This window comes from Buteo buteo, chromosome 13 (genome assembly GCF_964188355.1).
Source record: "Buteo buteo chromosome 13, bButBut1.hap1.1, whole genome shotgun sequence".
NCBI lineage: Eukaryota > Metazoa > Chordata > Aves > Accipitriformes > Accipitridae > Buteo > Buteo buteo.
The window spans coordinates 28,879,463-28,893,861 of record NC_134183.1 but is presented as its reverse complement, the minus strand read 5'-3'; the positions used below and the strand labels follow the sequence as shown (position 1 = coordinate 28,893,861).

At 37.7% G+C, this 14,399-nt stretch overlaps 1 protein-coding gene across 7 annotated transcripts in view; it reads right to left on the bottom strand.

Moving 5' to 3' along the window:
* Positions 1-1,152: 1,152 nt before the first annotated feature.
* MAPK6 (mitogen-activated protein kinase 6) overlaps positions 1,153-14,399 on the bottom strand; it is a 32,139-nt gene continuing 18,892 nt past the window's right edge. For all 7 annotated transcript variants that reach the window (XM_075045279.1, XM_075045276.1, XM_075045274.1 and 4 more), the window contains 5 exons: positions 9,107-10,330; positions 8,225-8,369; positions 4,959-5,123; positions 4,142-4,343; positions 1,153-3,529 (listed from right to left, as the gene is read on the bottom strand). In XM_075045279.1, the coding sequence (XP_074901380.1) occupies positions 2,431-3,529; positions 4,142-4,343; positions 4,959-5,123; positions 8,225-8,369; positions 9,107-9,661 (2,166 nt within the window). In that variant the 5' untranslated portion in view covers positions 9,662-10,330 and the 3' untranslated portion in view covers positions 1,153-2,430. The remainder of the gene's footprint in view (positions 3,530-4,141; positions 4,344-4,958; positions 5,124-8,224; positions 8,370-9,106; positions 10,331-14,399) is intronic.

Genomic DNA, 14,399 nt, shown 5'->3' with positions numbered 1-14,399 from the left:
GCTTGACTCTCCCTTCCTGAGTGTAAAGTGTTCCCTTTCTACCACTACAGGCTTAAGTACTGTTGAGTTTCATTGGTGTTCTTAAAAAAAACCCCAAACAAACAAACAAAAGCCCCCAAAAACTTCATTTGCACAAGATGTGTTTTTAAGCTGCATTTTGTTTCCAGTTTCTAAGCTCTTCCCACCGCTTTCATCCAATCTCAAAAAAACTACCACACCACTTCAAAACAGTCCCTTGCCTAGGAGAGAGGGCAACCAGCCATGTCCTCCTCCCTACAGCCCTGTAACATACAAATTGATGTGGCTACGTAAACCTTCAGACACCATGCCCTGGAACATACACTGTGTCCCATCTCCCCAAGTGACCATTTTCTGCCATTGAGGAAGGGGCAGCTCCTTGTGGTAGGCTAGCTGCAGCTGTGCTACCTGCCAGAGGAGCAGGGGAGGAGGGATGGAAAAATTTGGAGGAACTAAGACACTGTCATGGAAAAAATTGTAGGAGTTTGCCAAAAGATGTAGCTTTATTGTACAGCTAATTAGCTCCCTCAGGAATGGTTCTGACAGGAGGAACTGGCAGAGAAATACATACTGTTCGTAGGGCTTGCTGCAACAGAGACCCGAACTGCCCATTCTGAAACATCCCATAGGAGTTACCTGGTCCTGCTCCTGAAATTTCCTTGTAAAAGTGCTCCAGACAGGCTCTTGGCCGACGGACCTGCATGATTACCTTCACTCCAGGTTGCCAGCAACATGAAGGTGCTCACAGTAGCTTTTCCACTTTAACACTGTTCTGTCTAAAAAGTTGATAAACCAGTAATGCTCACTTATACTCTAGAAGTCAACTATAGTTTCAACAAAAATGGTTATTGACATTACTGTACTCTGACACTTTCACAGCCATACCATTACAGAGGATTTTCTTCAATACAGGCTGTAGGCACTGGGACAGAAGCGTACTTCTCGAGCCTCCTTCCAGGGTGCTGAACCCCCAGCAGCACTTCTAGGGTAGACTGGAAGACAATTTCTCATGCTTCCTTGAGCACCTTGTATTAGGGAGTGCAGGCAAGCAGGCCTGCCTTCACAGTACAGCCAGCTGCACTACAGTAGCAGCTCTTTATCTTCCAGTGTACAAAGCATCAAAAAACAACAGTCTTTTTGCTGGCCATGTTTTTATTTGTTTTTCATTTTAAACAGGGGAGCCAATGATACATCCAGTATTCCAAAAAATCAGAAGGTAAAACAAATTTTCAGAAGACCGAGATGCTACATGCTATATTTAACCTAATTTTATTCATGCTTGCTTTTGAGGGGGGTTGGGATGTGGGACAGGAATCATTCAGTAAAAACATACAGTAAAAACAAAATGTCTCACCATATAGAACTTTAACCTACAGTAATGTTGTACCTTAATTATTTCCATGCACACAACTAACATTACAAAATTTTTTAAAAATGAACACAATTAAGACTTCTAGGAGCATTTGATAATAAAGCAATTCCTAATTTCTTTTGTAGAGATCAAGCACCTCCAATTACAAATTCCTATACACAGTGAGTGCTTTACTTGAAATGAAAACTAAAAAATAAAAATAAAAAAAATGTATTGGATAGCCTCAGAATAAGCCGATGTTAATATATATCCAGCTATGTAGGCAATAAAACCATAGTGCTAAACAAAAACTTTTATCTGAAAAGTAACTCAAAAAATTAAGTTGACTTTCTATAATTACAGAAATATACTTATTTGCTAAAATAAATAAAAGTGCTGCATATTAACACTTCACTATAAAGAATGCATACCAGAACATTTATAAATATTGAATGATTTTCAATAAGAATAGCTACTACAATAATGCTGGCTAAATAGAAGTGCATAATGAGAAGCACTATGGGTGGTTAATGTTTTGCCACATACTGCTGTTACCTTGAGGTAGATAACACATGCGTACCAAATTCTGCATTCATTTCAGTTGCTGCTGGTATCATGTGTCTAAGAAATGTGTACAGTATGAAAAACTCTAAAATACGCATGAATGAAAAAATGTTTTGGGAAAAATAGATATTTTCATGCAATTATGTACAGTCTCACTGTGTAAATTTCAAGGCAAGGTTCTTTTTCTGCAAAACATGGACACTGTTTTACTGAGAGAATGTTTTTTACTTGGTTTAGTGCATTTTTTGTTACCTCCTGCATTTTGCATTATTTTGCTCTATTCTTTAATTTTGTGTGCAAACGACATGCCAGTTTAAAAACAAAACTAACTCATGTATAGAAAGTAATTCTGGATTGTAAAAACAATGGTAAACAGAAAACTAATGAAATCCATACTAAAATTACACTGTCTGATTCAAGTAAAAAAATTACTTACACTAGTAATAAAAAAAGACAAACACATCTCATGAATATAAAAGAAATGTCTGCTGAGTGTTTTAATTTAGATGTTTCAGAATGCTGCTGTACGTTTTGTGGGGAATTTGGGGAGATGATTTCATGGCAGAAGGCGTTAACGTGGCCTGTATTGATTTCAGTGGCGAACCAACAGGGCTGTGAAACTGAGGAATACCTATAGCCTCAAGCTGCTTGTTGAAGAGGAGTTCTCCACTGTTACTGAGAAAGCTCTCTTCTCTTTCCTTCTCCCCAAGCTTCCCCTCTTCTACTGGCTCAGGTTCTAGCATTTCAGCATCTTCTTTCTTACTAAAAAATTTGTCCAAATAACTGGTGTAAGTATTTTCTTTTTCAACTTGTTCATCTTTCCTTACTTCGCAACAAAACTGGTCTATGAGGAAGCACTCCTCCCCACTACTCACAAACTGACTGTCCCACGAAGTTTGGTACAGAGCTTCTAACTGTGCCAAATTAGCCATTCCCTTCTCCTGCTTCTCTCTGCTTACTGACTTTGATATTAATCCTTTCAACTCTATTTGAGACACTGAGCTATTCAAGTCATTTAATTTATCAACATCAGTAGACTCGTGTTGTAAACTAAGCTGAATGGTTTCTGCTATAAATGAATCAAAGTCAAATCCTTGATTCTTCTCCCTTTCTTTTTCAACGAGTTGCTGTGATGCTTCCTCAAGTGCTATCTGAGCTTTCACCAACCCATTCTTTTCACATTTAGACTTGCCTTTCTTGTCAGACTTTTCCTTGCTCTGTTCCTTCCAGTTCGAAAGATCTATAATAAGCTTGGGCTCATAATAATGGTTAACTTCACTGTCTCGCCAAACTAAATTATCTAGGTATGAAGATGACCTCATTTTGTAATTACAAGTGTGACTACATTCCAGATCACAATACTTGTTTTCATGGTGATCTGAATACTGCCAGCAAGGCTCAGTAGAGAAGTGGGTGTCAAAGGCAGGATCCTCCAGATACTTTTCACGATCTCCATCCAAATATTTGCGAGGATCTACTTGCACTTCTTCCTCATCAGTAACATCAGAAAGAGCCCTTGGATCACGCTGAACTTCATCAGCTTCATAGTTATTATGAATAGGCCAGTCATGGTCTGAAAATTGACTTTCATGGTATCTGTAAAACAATTTCCTAAGTGTTAGCAGCTATAAAACAGTCTTCTAGCTTCCAAGACAGAGACAGTTATGTTTAGAAATTCCCTTACAAAATAATGACAATTCAACACAGATAAAGTTTTTCCTCAATCCAATTGGGTACCTTTTCTGGGTTTTTAATTTAACCTGGCATAAAGCAGTCCTAATATGCACATCTGAAAGACTTGAGTCCAGAATTATGTACAATAGCTCACTCCATTTACATAACTCTTCCTTAAAATGAGATGACTACAGTGAATCTCTTTACTATTATATGCACTAAGCATTGGACAAGACAATCACACTTAAAACTCTCTTCATTTAAAGTTTTTTTTTTTTGAGAAATATTTTGGGGAAAAAAGTAATGGAGAGATTAACTTTAGATTCTAGAGTCCTGAGTGCACTAGCATATCCAAGTCAGTCTAATGAATTACAAACCCAGTGACAATGCACTGCCTATAAGGTAAAATTTCATTCTCAGGTCAACTTAAGAAGAAGAAACAAACAGAAAAGAAAGTTATGCCCATGAAGCAACATCACTTCAAGCACACAACCGTTCAGTTATGTTACATGCCACAGTAAGTGATAAATTTACCTTTCCCAATTATAAATATGGCTGTGACTTTCATCCATCAGCAGAATATCATCAACCTCGTCTTCAATGTGAAAAGGATGACTTGAAATAGGCTCATCCGTTGGAAAGGAATAAATGCTCATATAAGGATGGGACAAAGCTTCTTCTGCTGTCAATCGATCCATGGGACTAAATGTCAAAATTTGTTCCAGAAAGTCCAGTGCTGTGGAGAAAAAGTTGTCATTTTTCTCCTATTTAATGATACTTCAGACATCTAGACTTTAAGATTAAGGTGCTTTGCTCTAGAGATATGCATTTGCTTAAAAGTAGCCACCTGTGAAGTATCAGCTACTCACAGTATACTGCCAAACATGCATTCTGTAGCCATAGGAAAGCTGGAAGAGTACAGGTCAAATCTAAGATCAACTTAAAGCAGGAAAAAATACTAAGAGACAGAATGCTTCAAGCTGAATCAGTATCCACCAACAGCTTGGCTGTCAGTTTGATTAGGGGACTTTCTTTTAAAAACATTTGAAAGACAGTTGTTTTACACTGACTCCATTCCAATGTTCCCTTATATTTAGAAGGCTAGTGTCTCAAAATAGAGCAATTCCAGTGCAAACAGGTCCAGCAAAGATTTACAATTCCAAATACTCCAAAGATGACCAAGTAGCTATCATGTAAGCACATTTTTTTATTACAGCAAAAGACAAACATTCTTCAGAGAATGCACAGATTCTTCTAAATGAAAATTGCTTTTAACGCACACATGCACTGTAAAGTTGTTCAGTATTTTATGATTTTGAAATACAGGAAGTATTTTTTCTGAATCACTTACCTTCAGGACTGATGCCTGGAAGCAACTGAGTTAAAGGTTTGTGTGGCTCAGTCATATCATTTCTAATGTAAACTGGAATTACATTGAGAAGCTCCTGACGGTCCTCCTCATGTACAACAGGAATTGATTCTAGAATCAACTGCATCTGTTCAAGTTCATGTGCACCTATGCACCAAGAGAAAATACAAGCTGCCATTTTAACTTCAAACAATTCTGAACCCTGTATGAAAGCATGTGAAAATTTTGTGCTCTGAGCAGCTATTTTCAGTAGAAGACTATTATCTCCTACAACAGAGGAAAGGCTGAAGTTCTAAATTTGAATGATAATAAATCTGAAGAGCTCTCAAAAATGCTGTAGTGTATGAAGACTTACAGAGCTGCTACACACAGATAAAGCAACCTAACCGTAAGCTTTTGCAAGGATGTTTTCACCATGAATGAGGTACTCTACAGCAACACCCTATTATTATTATTATTTTTTTTAATATGTACACTATATACTGCAATCCTCCCCTTTCAACTGATCCACCAAATTAATTCAATATTTGACCTCACTTTGAATTATATGTCCCTTATTAATAAAAACAGTAGTGGTTTAGCTCAGCAAGAGATCTTACAGGCCAGAACCACTTATTATTAATATTCTACTCTGAAACCCTGTAGTACTGTCAGGTTCAAGACAAAAATCACCTGCCAGTTAAGCAGTGTAATCTTGTTTAAAAAAATAATAATTAAAAAAAGAGTACTGTATTATGATTGAAATTATAGTACAGTTTTAGCACTACCTGAAGCTTCCCTGGGTAAGAACTACAAGGGCCTATACAGCAGGTCAATTTTGAATAATAAACAGCATCCATATTCAGTACCAGTCTAGCTGGAGTACGTAGAAATACAGCTTCTCTACCTCAATTTATTGTTCAGCTCCAAGAAGCATGTAGCACCCTACAGATTGAAGTAGCAGATGAAACTATATAGGATTATTTGCATAGTAGTGTTTCCCTCCTTCACCAAGCAGCTCTGGACAACCACCAGCAATACTGATGCATGTGACATTAAATACAAAAATAAATGGGGCTAGAAAAGAGATTGTATCATCTCAAATTCTATGTGCTCTCAGTTCACTTCAGCAGTTTGCATGGCAGCCTGCACTGGGCACCCTATCACACATCTGCCAGATGACTTAAAAGCTGAGGCAAAGTCACTACAGAAAATCTGACCAAGACCTACATTCTCCAAACGAATCAGCACTGCCTCATGTTAACATATTTGCTGGATTGAAAAAGCTGTTTTGTCCTCCTACTGTATCATTATTTCCATGCTAAAAATTAATCAGCTTTCTTTCCACTATAAGTGAAATGAGCATTTTAAAATATTCATTTAGAAGAAAGAATCAGCGAAGTTGTTTGGAACAGCTACTGAATTCCTCTGCCTCAACTTCCCTCCCTTGTACCAGGTATTCTGCAATTTTAACCTGCGTTCTTCCTTCCCATTCCTGTCAGCTTTCCAGACAGCAGGATTCCTAAGGGATGGTTCAGAAGTAGACAGGAAATTGCAAATTAACCAAATCAAGCCCTCCAAACAACTCTGCAAAAGAAATCTATTCAGAGTCTCAGAACAGGTTAACTTGTCATATCTCGAACCATTTTCCCTTTCCAAATGCACGACATAAGAAGTCCACTCTTTAAAATCAGAAAACTACAGCAGTGCCAAGTTTTCAGAGAGACACATCCACATCTAAAAAGAATTTTCTAAGTATCTACACAATGCAATTAGGGCACATAAATGAGCATACAAACTTAGGATTTTGGTTACTAAGACCAAGTTAAAAAAAAAAGTCTAACTCACTGCACAGCTATTAGACCAATAAAAACTTCTGGCAAATACCAATGCTACTCAAAAAAAGCCAAAATGCTACCAGTTGCAATCAATCTATGCTAAATGCTGAAATCTGCAGACCTTCTCCCATTATTTCACTATTTTCCAGCAGAAGTGCTCGATGCAATGGAAACCTAATAAATCTCTTATCAGCCGAGCATTTAATACACTGGGGACATTACTCCAATAGTTATTAACTCAAAGAGTTAGCAACTCACTGCAAGTTAAGAAAAGCCTCTTTGGATATTAATTGCTGATTTCTACAAAAGAATGGTTTCAGGGTGACAGTACTCCATTAACAGTACTTAAAGGGAAAAAGCTCTCAATTTCATTACCTTGATGTACAAACCCAAGAATTACTGCACAGGTGTGCTTTTAGTCCACATATATCTAAAGGAATGTCAACTTTGAAATGCAAGTTCTTAGTGGTTTTATCTGTATTACTCTAGTAATTTGGACAAACAGGAACAAATCCAAGAGCGAGTCTGAATGAGACAGCTGCTGCTGAGGCCCCAGGGTGCACACAAAATAAGCATTTCAGGGATTTACTCTGGACTAGCTCATCTGCTCCTATGGACTGAACGCCTATCAGCAGGTAGAACTCATTGGATGATCTCCTACAGTGCAAATGACAATTCCATTTTATCTAAAAAGACTGGTTTGTGCACTGAGCTAGATCAGCAATGTGGTACAGGATAACCATCAATAGATTTGCTTCAAAAATTTGCTCCTGATCCTAACCAAAGCACTAATGTAGATGCACCCAATGAGACCAGAGCATTGCTTCCTATCTTACCAGAAAGATTTGGAGGTTACACATCTCCTTGGTGTGCCACACTAAATTTTAAATCTTAAGAGTCGTCCCTATACCACTGAAACAAAGGTCAGGTCAAAACAGTCTGCAGATGACAAAAAAGTTTGGAATGGGGAAAAAAGGGCTACTCTTTCATAATTTAAAATATAAAGAAGTGAAAAGTGATTAGGTTGACTACATTAAAAAATCTTTATGAATATGATATTCAGGGAACGCATAATCCTCAAGTACTCCCTGGATACATCAATTCACTAAAATACATGTATTTAGAACACTTCTTAGGCATCCAATAAATTTAGCTTAACCTAATTACAGACAGATTTACCATATATAAGTACTAAATTAAATTGTGATATTTATCTAAATACACACTGGTATGAGTAATAAAAATTAAAACGTCTTCTGCTTTACAAATACATTGATTTATAGTTTGCTTATATATTTGCATAATAATATAGCATATCCTGATAGTCAATGACTATTGATAGTAACCACGAGAATCAACCTTTCTTTAGAAAGATAATTAAGCAGTCCCACTCCTTTTAGGAATATACACACACATTTTTTTTCTACCTACCTGCAAAGAGGGTTTTCCCAGTCAGCATTTCAGCAAAGATGCAACCTGCAGCCCACATGTCAATGGCTTTAGTGTAGTTGTTAGGAGAAAGCAAAAGACGGGGCGATCTGTACCATTTAGTAACTAATCCTTCAGAAAGATGGCCCTAATGAAATTAATTAAAAAAAAGAAAAAGAAAAAAGCTTACTTAGATTAAGACATACTTTTTAAAATTACTTGTTTCTTGTTTTTTTAATGCACTACTACAAGATGTTTTGGTCTCGGGGCCCTAGGGATAGTACCACATGCCCCCTACTAAGCCCTTCTACCTTTTAAAATGGAACAGCAATCTCTTTATGACTGAACAGCAACAATATAGAAGTATGACACTATTTATTAGTCAAATGAGGTACTGCAGCAAAACTTTCTTATTCCCAGATGTCAAATAAATGCAGAGATGATAACAAACCCTCTCGTGAAACACCATCTAAACCAGGAAGAGAGTATCTCTAAATCAATCCCAGTAAGTAGCCACACTTGCACAGTATGAATGCACCACTTACAAACTTATCTAAGGCTTCTATAGTTATGCCTCTAAACATGCTCTTAATCTCAGATTCTGTATTCACTGTTAAAAATCTGCTTTTCTGAACACATCTAGTAAAAAAAAAAATAATTATTTTATGCTTGCAGTAGTCCTATCTGAGACAAAACATATCATCCAGAGATCTGTTTTACTCTATTTGCAAGCATTCCAGTTCTACTATATGATCCCCAACATGATATCCCACCTGCTAACGAGGCCTTCCACAGACTATCTACCTCTGCAAAAGGGACAAAGATGCTATTTTAAGACGGCATGGTTGTCAGTGTATCACTTTAATATTCCCACTCTTCACATACCTTGTGGGAATAATGAGGATCCATGATTCGTGCAAGACCGAAGTCACCAATCTTCAGCACCAAGTCTTCAGTATTAATGAAAAGATTAGCTGGTTTGAGATCTCTATGCAGAACATTTGCAGAGTGAATATACTTGAGCCCACGTAGCAGCTGGTACATGAAAAGTCTGGCATGATCTTCCAGTAAAGGGCCTTGCTCTAGCAGATTAGCCAGATCTGTCTCCATGTATTCCTGGACAATGTAAACACAGTTCAATTCTGTAAGGGAGCCCACGTCATCTGTTAACTGGCTTCCACTAGGACCAAGAATTTCAAATACTTTGACAATGTTATCGTGGTCAAGTCTTCTAATAATTTTGATCTCACGTAGAGCATGTTTAACACTCTGGGGATCTGTAAGGACAATTTTCTTGACAGCCACTCTTTTGTCACAGTCATTATCGACAGCAGAAAAAACTAAGCCATTTCCACCACAGCCCAGTGGTTTTAAGTCCATATACCGAGAGCCCAGATCAAAACCATGAATGTTCATGAGACTTTCAAATTTTTCTGCCATTTTTAAATTCTTTACGTTTCTTTTTCCTCAAACTACTAAGCTTCTGTAAACACGCAGAGACACTTCCACTGGTATCTGAAGGAAAGGTCTTACAGAAAGGGAGAAGAAACACTTGGCTTTGACTGCAAGATGGTTTCTTGACACTCTCATTTCATTATGAGCCAGCCAGGCCTGTTGTGTCCCCTTGAATTTAGAGCCTGTAAGCTCTAAAACTCAAACCGAGCGTAAGATAGAAAGATTGCAGCATTCATAGTTCAAGAAAGGTGCAGCATTTCTGCAGACATTAAAGAAAATACTCACAAGAAACTCAAACGGAATGAAATGACATACTATGCACTCAGCTCTACTGTGCTAAACTGGTTAACATTTAACAAAAATGTGAATAAATATGCACATAATAGGCTTCTATTAACATCCTCCTCCTCACAGTGCAGATACATTCAGTGTTGGACTGGTCCTGAGCAGCGTCATTCTATGGTGCTGGTAAGCACTATTGTTTGTTTTTTTTTTTTCTCCTTCTTCCTCCTTTTTCTCTCTTTTGTTTACAGTCTAGTTAAACAGGAAACTGGCAGCTCTTGATTTACAAAAGATGCCTTCTGTTAATGATCAGGTGGCTCCAGCTCACCACAATCACAATCAAAGCTACCATCCATTTTACTCCGTGACAACCTGAAAAGGAGAGAAAAATACATCAGTATTTTGTACATACAGAAGTCTTCCTCCACACCCAACTCCTTAAGTTGTCCTAAATATATGACTTATTTAGTGTCCAGTTACAAAATAAGAAACCATCACAAAAGCTAAACTAACCAGAAATGACATATACCTTTCATACTTGTCGAGGAAAACTGGCAATAATCACCAATCACCATTTCTAAACATGTATTTAGAAAGTTTTAGATATAACCTACTGAGAATACAAGGCACACAATAAAAAATCCTACTGAATTTTAATAAAGAAGGGAATATCACAGAAAACTTGGTAATTCCTCAATACAGCTGTTAAAGAGACAAGTCAGAAACAATAATATCCTGCACTTCAGCCACTAAATTTTGGAGTAATTCTTTCCACAAAACTTTTACTCCAAGACAAAATCAGGGTTTTAACTATTTCACCGTAATAAGAGATAACTGGGTGCCGTTCACAGGAAAAGGGTGACATTCGTGCACTCCCAGTATTTATTACTTTCCAGAATATACAGCACACATCCAACACCACTTACAAAGCTTAAATCCTTGTGATTTTGGATAAAGTTTACTAACATCTCAAATCATAATTTTGCCTCTATAGATTCATTGTTACTGGAATCACAGGGGTAGTTCCTACACATTAGGCAAATATTATTACTTAATCAATTACTTCTACACTTATCCAACCTAGATTACAGAGAAAAACTAATGGCGAATACATTTTGCACAGTAACCGATATATTCTACAACTGTTTCCCCTAACATATGGGCACTTTCAGACACCATTTATTTTTTAATAGTCTAATGAATGCAACTACTATTTATGGAAACAAAAGTGGTAATTTTGTCAGTAAGTTTCCCTGTCTGCAGCAACAGAATGTCGTCATAAAGACAACATGTTGCATTTTTGCACAACATCCTCATTTCTTTTAAAAGCTCAAAGATGCCACAAAGAGAAGAGTCAAAGGTGTACCTTACATGCTGTGGTAAGGTTTGGGCAATTCCATTACAAGTCACTTGTATGTTTTTCCCCAACAACTATAGGTCACATCAAACCACTAAATATCTTCTCTTCAATCTTAGATTAACACATTTCAGCTCTTCACCCAGCTCTCTAAATAAATGTAAAGTTCTCCAAACTACCCCAACACTTCAGAATTAATTGTACGAGTGTTTTCCTTTAAAATTGTGCTAGCACTTCAGCGGGACAACCAGGACCAAACAAACCAAGTCTCCCCACTCCTCACAGGGCAGCAAGAGCAGCTGACAAATTATTAACATATTCTAAATAATGGCCTCAATTCACTAAAGTAATCAGAATTGCACACAGGGGAAAAAAAAAAAAAAAAAAAAAAAGGCAGGCACACTGGCAAACAGAAGCAAGACTGTTTCAACACATTTCAAGTGTTCCTTAGGCTCAAGCCTGACTGCCACCAAGGCACACAGCCCCAGTGCCCTGGCTCGCTCCCTCCCGCCACACACCACCTGGCTCCAGGTATTTGTACAGCCACATGACAGACACAGGGAAGAAGGGAACATGTGTTATCCTCTGCTGGATTTTTCTTTTTAAAGCAAGATCAGCAAAAGTAGTATTTCTAAACTGAAAAGCATTGAGCTGCCCTCCACCAATGTGGTACAGTACCCTCCCAGAAGGGCGATCTTCAGAACTTTCTTTACTTGGCATGCATAACTATTGCCTTGAGATTCCTTTCGTCACATACTGCCAAGAGTCCTAATTTTAGACAGTGTTTTACATGGGTTATTATAACCTTAGTACAAGCACAATGGGGTAACACTGTTACTTTTCCCCAAACTCTCTTGAATTTATATCAGTATTAAGACATCAGCGTGAGGACCCTTCTTATAATACCCATGAATTTACTTAAAGAACAAATAAGAAATTTCATCCTAGAGTTAATGAGGATAGCATCAGTTGACTATCCAAGTCTTTGTTCACAATTATAAAAAACAGAAGTCTAGGCTCTTGATTTTTAACTTTTCTTTAAAAGTTTTAAAATATTTTCTCATTCACATGCACCACTTTCAGGTTCCCTCATTCTGAGCTGCTGCCTGTAAAAAAGTTTACACCACCCCAGACCATTTTCCTTTCATCCCCCCCATTGTTATGGAAATTATTTTTTCTAGCTTATACTAACACTTGAAATTTCATGTTAACTCAAGGTCTAAGGCCTCTGTTCAAAGACCCTGCAATAAGCGGTATTTTATATCCTTGGGACTATCTAAACTCAGTTGTATTCTTCCCCATAATTAGTCTTATTGTTTCACATTGCTGATGTCTTCAATATGTGGCCATACGGAATCGGTTTGCACCAGCTGGGTGACACATCTGGAACCTCTCTTTTAGCTAGTTCCATTAAACAGCACAGGAACAGATTAGAAAAGATGCCCATCAGTAGCAAGGAGTAAGATCTGCTGATCTCTTCACCGTAACTCAGATCTTACCCCTTACCACCATGAGTAAACAAAGGCAGCAGCAGAACTACAACATGCAAGCAGTAATGACATTACTGCTTCAAGGAGAAAGGGAGTTAATGGCCCACTTGCTTACTGAACTAGAACTCCTAAAACTTTCATTCTGTATCTCTGAAATGATGCATTTTTAATCATCAGCTTATACTATACCCTTCCACTAGGTGACCACTAATTATAAAGTTTTCAGAAGGTATGCAATGATTTTCAGTAATTTAGCTAAGAAAACAAACGTTGACAAGAGAAGCAATCCACTGCAGCCTTCAATTTGACCTGATCCTGCTACAAACTTCCTATATAACTATCAGCAAATGACTTAATCCCAAAGCCACAAAAAGCAGGGCCCAGCTATCATTCAGAATAGGATCTAGACCTAGGAAGCTGACCAGGAGGCAGCCTATCTACCAAACAGATACAATACCTCACATGAGTATGGTGAGAACAATTAGAGATTGTCCTAGCAAAAATGCCCCACTATTAAAAGAAATTAAATTAAGATTCCATAATTGAACGTGATCTTTCATTTACTGCCGCTGAAAATTCTACTTTGGAAATGTAACAGATGACAATTCTGTACCAGGTTCATACATTCTTGTCTAAACAAAAAAATATACTTCTAAACTAACCCCACGCATTAACTACACTTACCTCCTCTTTCACATTAAAGGCATACTTCTTTCACTATGCCAATCTGATCTCTCACCTAGCATAGCCCTTTGCTCACATGTGACAGCTCCTTCACTGCCCTTGCCTGTGAGCTGGCCCCTCCGCCAGGACTGCAGCTCCCGGAGCACAGCTAGTGCCAGGGGCCAGGGAAGCAGCTAAACTCGTTTCCCCATCCAGGAGTTAATAGCAAACAGACTATTTAAGGCAAATAGTCCTGTGGACCAGAAGCAGATAGGAGGGGGATGGAAAATAAAAAGTTAACCCCAAGCTTTCTTCCACTCTAGAGATAATTACTTAAAGGGTAATCAACTAGAAGAAATTAAGGCTTTTCTCAAGCTGAAATGAGCTCTAAGTAACAAATCTTCTTCTTTGCATTTTATAATAGTTTTTAACTTTGGAAAAAGATGAGGTGGGTTTTTTAAAACACTAATACTTACAAAGAGTGACACCAACACCCATTAAGTTTATACATTTTGAGTTCCAATGAAAATCATAACCATCAGTCCAACTGTCTATCTTGAAAAAACACACTAAATAAACAAAAATGACAAATTCCTCTTCAGTTGTGTAACATGCTCTAACCACCTGAAACACATGATGGACTATAGTATTAAAAAAAGGGGGTGGTTTATCACCCCAATTTGTGCCAAACAGGCTATTCACACAGGCACTGATGTTTTCATTTAGGCTGTCACCTTTTCGAGACTACCTGTTTCTTTAAGCAGTACTTTTATTCCTTCCTCCCACAAAGTTTAGAGAGGGAAACACAAAGATACTAGTTTCTCAAGTGTTTTACAGCTATGCTTTTAAAACAGATGAGCTCTCAGGAGAGGGCAACTGAAGTGACCCACAGAAGGGCTGTCGTCTTTGAAATTATTCCTAGTGCTGACAG